General features: G+C 45.4%; 1 protein-coding gene across 5 annotated transcripts in view; it reads left to right on the top strand.

The window, feature by feature from the left end:
• The window catches only part of GRAMD1C (GRAM domain containing 1C), a 1366575-nt gene that overhangs the window by 158612 nt on the left and 1192513 nt on the right, over positions 1–15450 (top strand). For 3 of the 5 annotated variants that reach the window (XM_085621075.1, XM_085621074.1, XM_085621078.1), the window contains one exon: positions 9726–9803. The exons of the other annotated variants lie outside the window; for them this stretch is intronic. In XM_085621075.1, the coding sequence (XP_085477201.1) occupies positions 9726–9803 (78 nt within the window). The remainder of the gene's footprint in view (positions 1–9725; positions 9804–15450) is intronic. 5 annotated transcript variants of the gene reach the window in all.

Raw genomic sequence — 15450 nt, 5'->3', positions numbered from 1 at the left:
ATATGACTCAGCCACCTCATGAATTTGCAGCAGTTTTAAGATCTTAGAGTTTCTCGTTGCTCAAATGGGTCAGATTTCTGATATTTATGTTTCCCTCATCTTTTATTGGTTGTTTTTTCTGGCGAGAACAGTGTCACTCATAGTGGTTCTAATGGCACTCATAATTACACAGAAATTATGAAGATGTCACACATAGCAATCTAAAACTTTGGCAGCTATGCTCTCGGGTAATTTCTGCGTTTCCTGCCTCGTGCTTCAGCTACTCTGTGTTTCTCCCACCGGGACACCGGAGCAGTAAACCCCGAGCCCTGCAGCGCACAAGGAACTTCACTTCCATTACAGTCCATTAAAGGAGCAAGTTGGTCAGAGCACGAGCCCGAAGCACTTCCACACGTGGGGTGCGGGAGCCTGCGAGTGGAATGTGAATAGGAAAGCGCTGTGCCACAGTGGGATGAGTGCTGTGTGCATCGTCAAAGGAAAAGTGTTTTTCAGATGCGTCAGTGCTTAATTTGTCAAATAATGAGTACCGGTGCCCAAAGCTCTGCTAGGAAGCCCTATTAAATAAATGTCGGCGGGCCTAATACCAGGGCTCCCTAGTACTGAAATCACCCAGGGCTTCTTTAATCCAGTATCTGACACCCTTGGCTCGTTTATTCCTCTTGCTGGTTCCTGCTGTCTCCCTTTGTGACTCTACTTAAGTCTTTCTCTTCCTCCTTCTTTTCCCTTTGTGTGTTTAGGTCGAGCATTCAAGACCTCTTGTATATACTTATTTATTTATTATTTATTTCTAAATTTCTAAAGCGCGAACAAATACCATAAATGGTGTCTCGGCGCTGGGCAGACAAGGAGGCACGTCCTGTGCATTATTGAGTGAATAGCCATGTCTTCACTTGCCTTCTGAAGAGCAATAGTGAGGGGCTGGTTTTTATGTGATGGGGCAAGGAGTTCCAGAGCCTCGAGGCGGCCACCATGAAGCGTCTGTCTCCCCAGGTGACTGTTCTCACTCGTTGAATGCATAGTGAAGCGGATGAGGCTGATCTTAGCGCTCTTTTGGGAACGTACAGCTGCAGTGATTCCCTAAAGAAGTCGGGTCCTTGGCTGTTCAGTGCTCTGTATATAATGCACAGAGCCTTGAATTTAGTTCTCTTTTTTATTGGGAGCCAGTGAAGTTGGTAAATGACTGATGAAATCGGTGCAAACTTGGGTGTTCTGGTCAGGATTCGCGCCGCGGCGTTCTGCACCATTTGTAGCTTTTTGAGGACCTGCTCCTGGGCGTTCAGCAGAAGCCCGTTGCAGTAGTCCACCTTGGATAACACCAAGGAGGACATCAGGGTTTTCCCAGCAGACAGTGGTAGGTAGGGTAGTAGCTTTTTCACCTTCCGTAGCGTGAAGAGGGAAGAGGAGACCACTGCGTTGGCGTGATTGGTGAAACTTAGTTTGTTGTCGAACAACACTCCTAGGTTTCTGACCTTAGAAACTGGGATAGGTGGATTGCCCATTTCCGATGGCCACCAGATCGGAGACCAAGATGGTTTTAGGTCTCCAAACACCATTACCTCGGTCTTATCGGTGTTTAGTTTTAGACAATTATTGTCCATCCAGTGACTAATGGCTCTCATACCGGTCTGAAAGTTGGCTGCTACTTCAATCCCGTTCTTATGTACTGCCAACACCAACTGGGTGTCGTCGGCGTACGAAGTCACTCCCATTCCATGGGTTTTAATGATCCTCGCCAGGTCCGACACATAGATGTTGAAAAGTGTCGGACTCAGCGAGGATCCCTGGGGGACTCCGCATGGCAGCACGAACGTTGGTGAATAGAAGTTCCCCATCTTCACTGACTGTTCTCTATTGGCTAGGAAAGAGGTCAGAAGTTCCACAGCCCTGCCCTTTATGCCCATAGCTTTGACACGGTCGATCAGGATGTTATGATCGACCGTGTCAAAGGCCGCTGATAGATCTAGCAGGATCAGAACAGCCGAACCGCCCTGGTCCATGATCTGTCTGATCTCTTCAGAGGCCTTGATGAGCGCTGTCTCCGTTCCATGTCCTCTTCTGAACCCGAACTGGGTGTTATCCAACAGGTTATTTTGATCAATGTAGTTGGCCAGCTGTTTGTTTATGGCTTTTTCAAGAATTTTTGATGGGTAGGGGAGAGCTGCTATAGGGCGGTAATTTTTTAATTCCAAGGTGTTAAGAGTTGGTTTCTTTAATAGAGGCTTTATTATTGCAGTTTTCCAATTTTGGGGATAGGTTCCTGTCTCACAGATGGTGCTGCAGATGTTCTCCAGGATTGGTGCTACTACATCAGATGTTAGTTTGATAATGGTTGGTGGGCATGGATCAAGAGGGGATCCTGACATGGTGGTTTTAATGAGGTCTTTTATTTCTGTTAGTGATGGGGGGATAAATTCGTTCAGAGATGAGGACGTGAGTTCTATGTTCTTGGTGTCGTCTGACAATTCCTCATTCGTGATGTTGTTAAATTTATCGAAAATTTCAGTTACCTTGGTCCTGAAGAAGTCGGCCATTTTATTGCAAAGGTCTTGGGAGGTTTCAGTGATATTGGCTGTTGGTATCGTTGTTAATGTAGCCACGGTCTGGTATAGTTGCTTACTGGAATTCTGTGCTCTTTCTATCTGTTCACAGAAATATTTGCTTTTTTCCTGTCTTAGCGTTTTCCTGTAGTCTGATAGCGCTTGTTTGTATCTTTCTTTGTCGTTGTTATCATAGTTGACTCGCCAATGCCTTTCTAGATTGCGGCATTTCTGTCTCTCTATTCTTAGCAGTTCGGAGAACCATGGGGCTGATGGTGTTGCACGATTAGACCGCACTCTTTTTAGAGGCGCTACTTGATTTAAAGTATCTGTAAGCCATTGGTTAAAATTATTTGCTGCTAGTTGAGGGTCAGATACTGGGGGTGGTTTAGTGTTTCCGAGAGTTTCGGCTAAGGTGATCGTTTCTATATTTTTCCAATCCCTGCAGAGCCTCTGTTGTTTTTTTGCCGAGGGTTGATTTTTGTGTTTTTTAACACTAACGCAGAAAACCACCACTGCGTGATCTGACCATACAATTGGAGTTACAGTAGGGGGGGCAATGGCCGGGTTATTCGTGAACAATCCGTCAAGAATGTGGCCTGCTTTGTGTGTAGGTAAGGTGACCAGCTGGTTTAGGCCGGCTGCCTTAAGGTCCTCAATCAAACTCAGAGTATCTTTGTCTAGGGTGTTTTCTAGATGAAAGTTAAAATCTCCGAGTATTGTGAAGTCAGAGACTTCTGGCACAGTTTCTAATAAAGTGCTGATGGATTGGAGAAATGGTGTTCGGGCCGCAGGGGGGCGATAGAGCAGGACTCCATTGAACACTTGGGTGGGGGAAAGCGTGATGGAGAAAGATAGTGTTTCAGCCGGGATAGTGGCTGAAGTTCCAGTTTTTACTGCTAGATTTTGCAGTAGGATTATGGCGAGGCCGCCTCCTTTTTTTCCGGCCGGTCTGTCTTGTCTGACAATGTAGTAGCCCTCAGGGACGGCTGTCACGAGATCGGGGTCAGAAGCCAAGTCGGCCCATGTTTCTGTTATGAACAGAATGTCTAATTTGTGTGCCGATATTAGTTCGGCCACCTCTTCTTTGTGTTTGCACATAGATCTCGCATTCACTAGTGCGCATTTAATGCTTATGGTGTCTTTATGTGGTGCTCCAGGAATTGTACTTTAGTATATACTTGTATGTGTATGTACTATGTGGGCTCCGTAGATCAGCCCTAGGACTTGTCTGCTTCCGCTTAAGGACTTTTTTTTTCTGATCAAGTGCCTCTATTTGTCTTGATAGAAAACTACCAGAAAAGGTCAGTAAAATACCAGTGTCACTTTAGCATGCTCTAGATTCTAGTCTATAGAAATGGTCTTCCACGAGCACCCGTAGACAAAAATATTTTTTTCAAATCTTGTATTTTCAGTGATATGACCACCGAAGGCCCTGATTTTATATTAATAACAGAGCTCTGGACTATACAATTTCCCGCTGAAAGGCAAAATTTCTCTCCATGTGTTCCCATACCTACCGTGTCACGCAGTTTGGTGCTTACTCTCCCTCCTTTTTAAAGAACAGTAGATGTTCAGCACCCAGGCTAATGTGCTGCATAGCTAAATACATATAGGTTCTCAAAGGCGAGACCGATTGCATTGCAAATGCTTGTTTCATCTCTGCATCAACTACAACCAACTAAAACACAACTAATTAAATCGGCTAAAAATGTCACTGCCATTAATAAACCATGCACACAGAAGGGATGTGGAGTTTAACAGTATTTACACATGCCACTATTCCCCCACAGCGCCAACTAGGATTCAGTTTTGTGATTTTCTGGCAGGACCACTGTAATGATGCGATTCTGCGGCGCTTTCAGCATAATTATGGATTTGCTGCATTTGCTACTTGGTCATCTGCTGCAAAATCTGTGGATTTGAACAAAAAATTAGTTTCTAGTTCAAAAGGATTAAGAGGTATTAAAGATGTAGTCACTCATGTTGCCGTGCAGTGGACAGCCCTTTACAAAAGGTGACTAGCCACCTTTCAATTCCTTGCTGGTGTATTTCGGTGGTAAACTGGATGAAGTGAATACTTTGCCCAGACAGTAATCACATGTGTAAAAATGGAAACATAAGTGTCTCATTCGTTCTCCGTATCATCTCGAAGCTACCAATGATTAGACAATCCAGAACAAGCGACTTAGAGTACTCCCAGGAATGGTGGGAATCAGAAACACCTTTTCGTTATTATTCTAATATCAGTCCACAACAAGAGTAATCAGAGACACGGAAAAGTTTAAAATGTTTATTTTTAACTACGTGCTCTAAGGTGCAGTACTTTAGCTAACATAAGCAGACAAATGATTAGAAATAAAACCATCAGCATTGTTACAATTCCATAGAAAATGAATGGAGAAATTATATAAAAAATGTTAGTGGAAAACAGGTCCTATAACACCTTGTGAAGCACCCTCCCTTGGCTAGTAAACTATTTATATAAACTAATAGAAGGTCTCTAGGTTTGAATGGGCAACCCCATACCTCAAAAATCAGCTTAGGTGAATCACATCATAGGATCAGCACTGCTCTGTGTCTAGAAAGGTTTTCTCCAAGGGCCTGAATCATGCATGCAAATGCAATATTAAAGGCACCCGAGTTTCAGATATTTGCAGCTGTGTGCTTGTTGTCTAGAGCGTGGGCCGATCAACCTGAATTCAACTGCATACATTGTTATTTGACCTTGGCGGCTTCTGCACACAGTGTTCAGACTAAGGTTGCGGTGCACGTTTAGAGATGTGCACAACAGTCCGTTCTCATGTGAAGAAAAAGCAAGCAAGCAGTTTTACTTGTAAAAACAGCTACCTGTAGTGTTGTGTGCAAAAGCTGCAAGATGGCGTTTAACTTCTAAAGCACTTATGCTAACATAGCAATGTGTGCGCATAAAACCCTGTCTCCACTACACCCCCTCACCTGTCAGTGACTGGGCCCAGCTCTAACCACGGTGCATTCTGCTAGATTTTCTACTCTGCCGTCTCTTTACTTTAGATCCTGCCATGTGGCTGTCTCTTCACCCTTGTACCCAACATTCATCAGAAAGACTGCAGTTACAGGTCTTCTACCTTCTCAGCTCCTGAGGTCTCTTTTTCTCCACTCTGACCTGCACTCACCCCAGAGTCTTGCATTCCTTCCAAAAATTGTTGCAGAGCAACTGGACATGCTATTTTTTTGTGTGCCACTTTTCCCCTTTGTTACGCTTCTTTATTACTCTTATTTTTGCCCTCCGTGAGGCTATGATTTAGTACCATCCCCTTCTAATGGTGCATTCTGACATATTCAGGCCCATGCATCCATATGGCTGCTCCCTACTAGTCCACCCCAACTGATTCACCTCTTTTGGTGTTCTCTTTTGGTCGAAGGGATGTTTTTTTCTTCTCCAATCTATGTGCACTGTGCGGGCAAGCCTACTTTCTGTTGGAGGACACCATGGGGCCCAAGGTAATTCTGGATTTTTGGCAAGGAGCGAAGTGGCTTGTTGCAATTAGGCCATGAGATGCTGTGAGCGGGCGGAGCTGCTCAAAGCGTCCGTTCGCACTGCGTTTTTGATGTTCTGCAACACTCGAAATTGTGCGTGAATGGCACACTGGGACAAAATTGGCTCGCAGATGCAGCGGAGGTCACTGGTGCTCTCTCGCGCTCGCTGTATTTACAAAAAAATGCAACCGATCTTACAGGTGCGACTTGAAGCCGTGCTAGCGGCCGGCAAGTCTCACGATCAGTCGGCAAGTCTCCCTGGCGCTCGCGAGCAGCCGGCATATCTCGTTGGCGCTCACGAGCGCTTGCAAAAACCCGGCTCGAACACGTCATCAGAAAATAAATTCCGCTACGAGGCGGAATGTGGAATTTATCGGGAACTCTGTGTTCGCCATGGAATGCAGAGTTCTCGAGTTCTGCAAATTCTGCGTGCAATGTGGAATTTTACTCCCAGGCCTAGCTACAATGCATCCATCTTGGTTTGCATGACCACCTTTTGACCACACCCCCAAGTCCCTTGCAGATAGTCTGCAGATCTGATGCTGCCGTGGCATCCGTGATCTTATTTGAGAGGATAATGGGCCTCTATTTCTCAGGCCACCTGCTTTAACTACTAGTCTGTTGAACAGTGGCGGTTGATGATCTCTAAAAATGGTGAGGCGTAATATGTGCCAGCCGGTCACCCCATTTTTTTTCTAAATTTGCCTTGAGAGTTCGCCACATGTTAAGAATTACATTCATTGTGCTAGTATTTTGTTATGTGTACCCCCATAGCAATAATTACATACAATATTCAAGTACCAGAATTTTGCTTCTAGTAATGGCCAAATACCATGGATGTCCCATATGTCAAAAATAAACTCAAGTATTTCGGAGGCAGCTCTTTATCATTGTTTGTTCTCCTCAACCTGCCCCCTCGGCCCCAGTATTCCATAACTGTCATATCTGAGACAAAGCATTTTCTCCAGTATGCCAGCACCATCATTTTACCACATCTGTCCCTTTAAGTTGAGTATTTCTTCCAGTATTTTCGGGTTTGCATTTTGCCTTGGATGCCCTCCTTTATGCTTAGAATTACTTCCACAGTCCCAGCGAAAGCATTTTCTCAAGGGTGCCCCAGTGACAAGAATTTCCTCCAGTATGCAAGCACCAACATTTTTTTCCCACAGAGGCCATGCCAAAAATTACTTCTAGTATATTTTGGCCTGCATTTTGCCATTATAGAGGGAATACGACTGTCTGCTCTGGGCGGAGAGAAGTTGTGGGGCAGTGACATAATTAGGAGAGTGCGTATGTTAGCCCTACCTACTGTTGGTAATCAGAGACCCCAGGACTCAGCCAGATGGGTCCTTGGGTAAATCTCTACTCATCATCTCTGAAGATGAGTTGTGACTTCTGTGTAACATAGGTGGAATATGGTAGTCCTCTAACCCATCATTTCCAAATCCCAACACGGATGATCCCAGGGTAGGAGTGGCCATCACTCAGACTCAGTCAGAAGGGGAATGCTGCAAGCTGTGGACAGCACTACCTATGTTATGGCCTATATAAATAACACTCCTTACATATAGTGTGGAGAAGCAGTAGCTGCTAGTGGAAACCTGAGAGACACTGTTTTTATTTCCCAGGCAAGTGGTGTTTGCCTGGGTGTGTAAGGTGATGGGGAGAGTAAGGAGACAAGCAGGGGGTGGTGGTGGGATACCAATTGCTATGTTTTCTCTACCGCTTGGTCCTCTCAAGGAACATACCAAATAGGGTTAAGCCAGGCAACATTAGAGTACATAATGTGTCATCTGACGCCGCACAGGGGGAATTGGCGTAGATTAGAGGCTTGGGGAGAAGTGTTGATATCTACCATAAGGGATCTATATGAAGAAAGTGCCATGCTCCCCTTCAATGATCTCCGAGAGGTATGACCTACCAAGAGGTGATTTTCTCCTACATACAGCTCTCACGGCAGCAATGCGGAAACACTGGCAGACAGGACTCTGAACCCCAGACGTCCATGGTCTGCCAATACATAGTGACAGCAGCCGAAACTTTCAAGGCGGTTACTTGTTTATATAGGCGCCTAACGCATGAAATACTACAATCCTTGACTGAGTTACATCTCAAGTGGGAGGAGGATTTGGGTGAGGCTATAGCTGAAAAACCATGGGGGGAGTTGGTGGAAAGAGCCTGGAAGTGTACTAGGAATGCGCGTTTCCAGCTGTTCCACTTCTACGTCTTACACGGAGCGTACCTTGCCCCGGGTAAGATTAATGAATACTTTGATACCAACTCAGCTGCTTGCTCCTTCTGTAATGGAGGGAGTGGGGCTACTGCATATGTTCTGGGATTGCCCAAATTTGAGCAGTTTCTGGGAGGGGGTTGTCACAGTCTTGGTGACCGTAACAGACCGGGAAGTTGAAGCGACCCCAGGTTATTGCCTGCTGCCCTGGTTCCCCCACACAGCCAGGAACAAGGTCACAAGTACGTTTTTAGACTTTGGGTTGGTATTGGCTAAAAGAGATATTACTAGTCCCAGGAAAGTGAGGAATGGCCCTAATATATCCAGATGGACGAGAGAATTTGTTAAATGGGCGGAATGCGAGGGAACAGTAAGAATGCAAATAGCAAAAAGGACAGGGAGCGAGAAAACATTAGAAATGTCCAGGGCATGGGTGGCACTGGTAGAGCTCTTGAAACACCCAGATGAGGACAGGGAAGATGGTCTAGTGGAAGTAGGCCCTGCTAATGACGAATAGTCTCCCCCTCCCCCCAAGCTATACCACAGAGCCTAGGTGATGCCCACATACTGGGGGTAAGTGTCTGAAAAGTTTCAGCACTCTGTCCATCATCTCCTTGTGTTTGCATTGTTCGCCCTAAGTTGGCAGGGTATGCCCAGACGTGGGTCCCTTGCTCACTTTGCCACTGGATTCAAGCCATCCTGGCTGATGAGGGCTGTTACCCCGATATTGGTCCCAGGATGCTTGTTTCCGGTCCAGGGAAGACATGGCTTGGCTGTTCGGGCTGGACTGTTCCCATGAGGCACAGGGTCAAGACTGATTTGCATACAGCTGTGTCTGAACTGGGGTGGCGAAGTGAGCTAAAGAACGATGTTGGATTTAACTTAGATCTGTGACTGGGGGTGAGTGTCTGAAAAGTTTCTATGCTCCGTCCATCATCTCCTTATGTTTACACATCAGGCTGGGCGCTCCACCTCAGGTGCCCCCCTACCAAACTCTCAATGACACACTATCGCTAGAGCGGAGGGTGATTTAAAACATATGATAACCCTAGAATACACAAATAGGGTTCGATTTGTAAGCAACACGCCTGGGGGGTGGGGAGGGTAGGAGACTTATCGGGGAGGGTTAGAGTTATGTAGAAATACAAGGACTGACAGAGGGGATCATTGTAGATCAATAACATACTCTGTTGTCTATACTATGTAAAAGGTTGCTGAGACTGAGTATTGGACCGTTGCTCGGTTTCCTTCTTCTATACTATCCCACAATTGGGAGTAGTGGGCGACCGTAACTGAAAACATTTACATTTGTTATTGTTAAGTAATTTTCATTGCTTTTGTCACTTTTCAAACCTCAGCACTGTAACCAGTAATCCCTTGTTTTATGCCTACTGAAAACCCAATAGAATCTGTTTAAGAAAATAGTTCCTGTTTTTCAGCGCCTTCTCGACATGGGTCCGGAGCACTTCTTGATCCTTCCCCCTGTGCACAATGAAAGGGCTTTGAAGCTGTATAATGTGAGTTATTACCTTTGACTTATTACTGCAGCATCCATGTTTCCTGCTGTTGCTAATCATGCCTTAAGGAAGTAACAGTCAGTGATCTTTTTGAGCCTTTCCTTCACATCTTGATTCCCAGGCCATGAAAGTGTTCATTACATTTGGCTTAGCCAAAAATACTGACGTTCTTGTTACAACTGAAGGTTGTCTTCTTCTTTTATCATGGTCCCAGGATCCAGACACCTCTATACTCCCTTTGTTTAGCTATGCCCACATATCTTAATTGAAGAAACTTTTTCATGCTCCTATAATATGGTGTTCTGCCTCTGTATACTTAGAGTACCTTACTCTCCGGTTTTTAAGGAAATCTTGGCGTCTGGAACTGAGAGTCACAGATTGTGATTTTTCTTTTAATAATAAATTCATTCAGACTTGAATTGGAGTGTGTGCAGACTTCTTTACCAGTCTTCATGCAAGCCTGTGCTTAATCCGATATGGGTAGTGGAGCTTGATTGGGCTCCTCATCACAACCCCAGGTGCCACACAGGTAAAACAGGGTTCTCCGAAGGGACTGTTGAGAACGTCCAGGCGCTCGACTCACCAACTAGGTCAGAGCGCGCCAGCACAGTTTCAAAATGTGGAGTCTGATTGTGTTTATTATCCATTTAGAGATTTGTACTGAAATTGCCATCTGGAGCGGTGATGATGGGATAAACTGGTGAGTGATGGGGATTGGGGGGGGTGCTTTCTGTCACAGATCAAGAGGCTTGAGAAGGTTGTGGAGAGGGGGCGCTCACAGCATTTAGAAGATGAATGTGTGAATGAAAGGTGCATTGATCATGCAGCCCCAGAACTGCTCCAACAGCAGTTTCTAAATGCCAGCAGGTCAGTGTGCAGGCGTGAACAAACTATCCTGTGCCAACCATAGGAACAAATGGGAAGAACTGTTAGATTCCAGATTATCCTTCCTACCCTTCTACCCCACTCCCCCCACAGGATGAGCTGCGGCGCAAGGCTGGCACACACATCTCTGTGGACATTGCTTGAAATAAGGGGATAGTAGGGAAGTGGAGGCAGAGAACCCTTAGGTTGAAAAAGACCCTGCACATCAGTGTCTAGGCTATGCAGTGTACCATTAGCATGGAAAAAGGACGTGCTGGTATATTGCATATTCAGTTAAGTGCACTAGCGTCGAGGATAAAAAGTATTTGAGAAAAGATGATATCTTTGGCATTGAGCACCTGAAGGACCTTAAACGCTGGAAGGATCCAAGTATAAATCCAGTCCATACCAATGGTCATCCTTTTTAAATTAGTACTAGGAAGCTATGAAGCATAATCCAGAATCTCAGATGCAAAGATTGGAAGACATATATGAGAAACAGAGTATGTGATTTAGAGTTTGGCAGACAGGTACTATGCCTCAAATATCAGAGTGCACTGCCTGCCCAAGCCACCTGCTCTACTTGGAGTCAGGTGGACCTTTCAATCAATCAATCAGGGAATTGTAAAAGCGCTCTAATCACCCGTTAGGGTCTCAAGGCGCTGAAGGGGGGGGGGGGTGGGGGGGTTAGTTCGCTGATCTGTTTAGCTGAAGAGCCAGGTCTTGAGGGACTTCCTGAAGGTGTTCAGGGAGGGGGCGCGTCTTATGTTTGCCGGTAGCTCGTTCCAGGTCTTTGCTGCAATATGAGAGAAGGATATTCTGCCTCTGTAGATGCGCGGGGTTTCGGCCAGTGCGAGGTTGAAAGATCTGAGGTTTCTTTTGGGTACGTGGAAGTTGATTCTGTCATTGAGGTATTTGGGTCCGTTGTTGTGTAGGCATTTGTAGGCGTGAGTGAGGATTTTGAAAGTGACTCTTTTCTCCACGGGGAGCCAGTGGAGATTTCGTAGGTGTTGACTGATGTGTTTGTGTCAGGGGATGCAGAGGACGAGTCTGGCGGCGGTGTTCTGTATTGTCTGGAGTTTGCAGAATAGGGACTTGTTGATGCCGGCGCAGAGTGCGTTTCCATTGTCCAGTCTGCTGGTGATGAGTGCGTGGGTGACTGTCTTCCTTGACTCAGGGGGAGATATACTTGAAGGTCTTACGGAGGGTGTTGAAGCAGCTGGAGGTGACGGCGTTGACCTGTCGGTTCATGGTGAGTGATGTTTGCAACAGCAGTGCCCTGGCTAGCTCCATCTTTGGAAACCCTACACCGATGGGATTAGCCCTCATTGTATGGGCGCTCCACTTGGAGTCAGGCGGATCTTCATGTTTGCAACAGAAGTGCCCTGGCTGGCTCCATCTCTGGAAACCCTACACCGATGGAATTGGGCCGTCATTGTATGGGAGCTCTAATTAGTCAATCGGACTTTCTTGTTAGCGATGACAGTGCCCCTGCTGACTGGCTCTGGAAACCCTACACAGTCAGAATTGAACAATGAGTGTATGTGCATCAGACCATCCTCCCTGTTTAGAGCGGTCTGATGTACTTTTTTCCAGTTAATAACTGCCAGGGAGACCCTTGCACTCACATACAGAAACAAATTAACATGACCTCCCTATTCTCGGAGAAACCTCCAAGGATATTTGGGTCATTGGTGTTTTAGGAAACAAACTCCTGCTTTGGAAGTTTATTTTAAAAACAAAACGTTTGCTGGTCAGGTGCCTAAAAGATGGTGGCCCCTCTCAAACCTCTATGCTTTCAGAGAAGTCGCCATCGTCTTCTCAGAAGGCAGATAGATCAACGCAGGGCTGGAAAAGATCTCAATGGTGTGCTGTAGTCTGGTCAGGGTGGTGACAGTATTTACCTCTGCCACTCTGACACACGACTTGCTGCCCGCCAACTCTGAACAAGGCCCTGAACTGTCAAATTATTCACTTGAGTCACGCAAATCACTAGTGAGAACATAGAAGTGAAAGAAGAAAGGGATGAGAATATATTAGATATTCTGTGTTTCCTCACCCAGTGTGCTGGGGAACTACGGCAAGGTGCACCTGGGGTTTGAACAGGACGGGTCAGGTGGCCAGCAAGAGGGGCACAGGCAAATCTCACTCATGCGAGTGCAGTGAGCATCAAGTGAAGGGACCACAGCAGGTGACAACGTGAGTTGCAGGAGGACAAGATGAGAGGTGCACACAACACCCCATTCGCGCACATGGAGTGATCTCGTTCTCTACACCACCGATGCCCAAACAGCACATCGGAACGATCTGATTTGCAGTCCTACTATCACCAGAAAAAGTCTTCGAAAAACGACTAGACAGAGTGATCAAGCTTGAGAAAGCACCCCTGAATCGATTGACATACCCCTTCTGCTTGTGAGAACAGCGATGACCCCAATAGCATTGCCTTTCTGCCCCTGCAAGAATACCCTGGCCCTGGGGTAGGGAGGTATGTCACCATCCATGTTCACTAGTACCCAACTTATCTAGTAAATATCAACCGGCAATTCCCCAGTCTACATGATATCCCACAAACATTCTGTGACGAATTGCAAACTGTATTTGAATTTTCTAAACTTAACTTGGCTGATGTAAATCAATTGGTATGTATTTTTATGGCAAGTGAAATGAAATCCTTTATTAGACAAGCGCATTTGGCTACAACAAGCACCTGCTGATGTGGTTGCACTTCCTGCTGCTAGAGATGCAGTGTTAATTGTGACTTGTCATAACTGAATGTACAAAGTTTAACAATTGCATACAGAGCAAGTCCCGCTCATTTTCGTGATTGTTTTAAAGATGTGTTTGATCGCCATCTTGGTATTGTTAATGCTAAAGAAACTGCTCAATAAATAAGCTGTTGGAACAGCATTTGTTCAGGGGCTCTTACCAAAAGTACAAGAGCAGCCGTGTAGCATTTGCCTAGGATGGGAAACGAAAGATCTTTTTGAATTGGTTTCTGGTGCAAATCGTTGCGATCCAAGAACGTAAGAAAGAGTCGCCGAATCTAAGCTGTCTTCACAAATGAAATCCGTGTAGCAAATAGTCCGAGGGAGGGGCTGAGGAGGAACGGGAAGGTCACTATGATCGGGGAGGGCAGGGCCGCAGGGAGCGGGCAGGGCCGCAGGGAGCGGACAGAGCCAGGTGAAGGGAAGGGGAGATTCTACTCCACCTGGTGGATCCTCATGTTTTAGTCGGGGGCAGTTGGGGGCACTGGAAACTCAGTTGCCCGAACTTGCCCAGAGTTTGCTTGATCAGCCTGAGCAATCTGACTTCTCCTCTCTTCCACAAATATTATATCCTGCCTTTTAAAGCAGCCTAATTGGAATCTACTGCTCTCTGAATGGTCTTCCACTCTGTGATTGCTTAAATCCAAGTAGATGAGCAAGGGCCGTATGCACAATGTTTTATTAACAGAAGGCTCACCTCTTGGCTTAATGTTTTAGTGTTGAATGTTTGATGCAGACACTGTATGTGCCACAACTGTAATGGCCAAGCAATGGGTCAAGTCCTAAAGGTGCTGTTATCTGTGGACTACGGATGGAGGGTAGACCATCTGCTATGTCCAAATGGTCTCTGATGTTCTTACCTCTTTTAAAGGAAAGATTCGTCTTGAGATTGTCAGCAAAATAACTCATGTGATCGCTGTTCAGAAATGGAGGAAGCAAAGTTTTTCTTGCATCGATTTTTATTGAAAGCTTGTACAAGGTATTTTAGCTACGGTTGTATTAAACTCTTGAGGGGTGATGCGGTGTTGAAGGAATGTTTAACTTTAGATTAGATGATGTGGTAATCACCCCATATTGAAGGGTGGTTTCTTTTGACTGATTTCAGGCTACTTTGAGCGAATATAGTGTGAAGGGGTGTGCCCTGACTGGTGGGTGGTTTAGTAACCAGTTGATGAAAGTCAAAGGCTCCAGTATTAGTGAGCAGGACATATGTCTAGCGGCAGATGGTATATAAGAAACAAGGTGGCTGAGAATTTGAGGATGGAGAGCAGCGAGTAAGCATTGTTTCACATTCAGGGATAGCGAAGACTTTATTGAAGGATGTGGCAAGTGCTTTTTGTTGACCATTGTAATTGGTGCTGCATCATTGCTTTATATTCTGGCAGATGTGATAGTTTAGCAAATGATATGTTAGTGACAGGCGCATTTGATTGTGCTAAGGTTTTCTTTTCTTCTTTTGAAGTGCCAATGAGCCATTTTCTTTTTCTTTTTTGTGGGGGAAGGGGGTGACTAGGCATCATAATTGCAGGCATAACATTGTTGTAGTTAGTACTGAAGTCATTTACCTTGTGATTGTCAGACGAGGGAGGAGCACTGTACAAAATGCATGATGCATGGTTACAAAGGTTAGATTTGCGTCACAAACCAAGACTTTCAATGTTTTACGCTCATCCGTGGTCACAGATTTGGAATAGAATATAGAAAAGGAAATGAGGGAGGTTAAACCAATCAACTAAGACATGGTCATCTTATTAGAAAGTCCTTAATAGCAATGTTAAGATCGAGGGTGGCGCCTTTAATGTATGTGGGTTTCTAGCAATGTTACAAAGAAGGGGGGGGTCATTTGGTTTACTCCAATGCAGATTGAAATCACCAGTAAATACATTATTGTTGGAGTGAAACAGTTGGAAGGTGTTCTAGTTCATGCACTGTTCAGTAAAGGAGTTACCAAGATGGTTGGATGATAGATCATGTTGATTCTGTTAGCAATTGAGACCTTGAATTTATGTTCCACA

Source organism: Triturus cristatus, chromosome 8 (assembly GCF_964204655.1).
Source record: "Triturus cristatus chromosome 8, aTriCri1.1, whole genome shotgun sequence".
NCBI classification, from domain to species: Eukaryota; Metazoa; Chordata; class Amphibia; order Caudata; family Salamandridae; genus Triturus; species Triturus cristatus.
The sequence above is the reverse complement of the archived record's forward strand: the minus strand, read 5'-3'. Positions and strand labels throughout refer to the sequence as shown.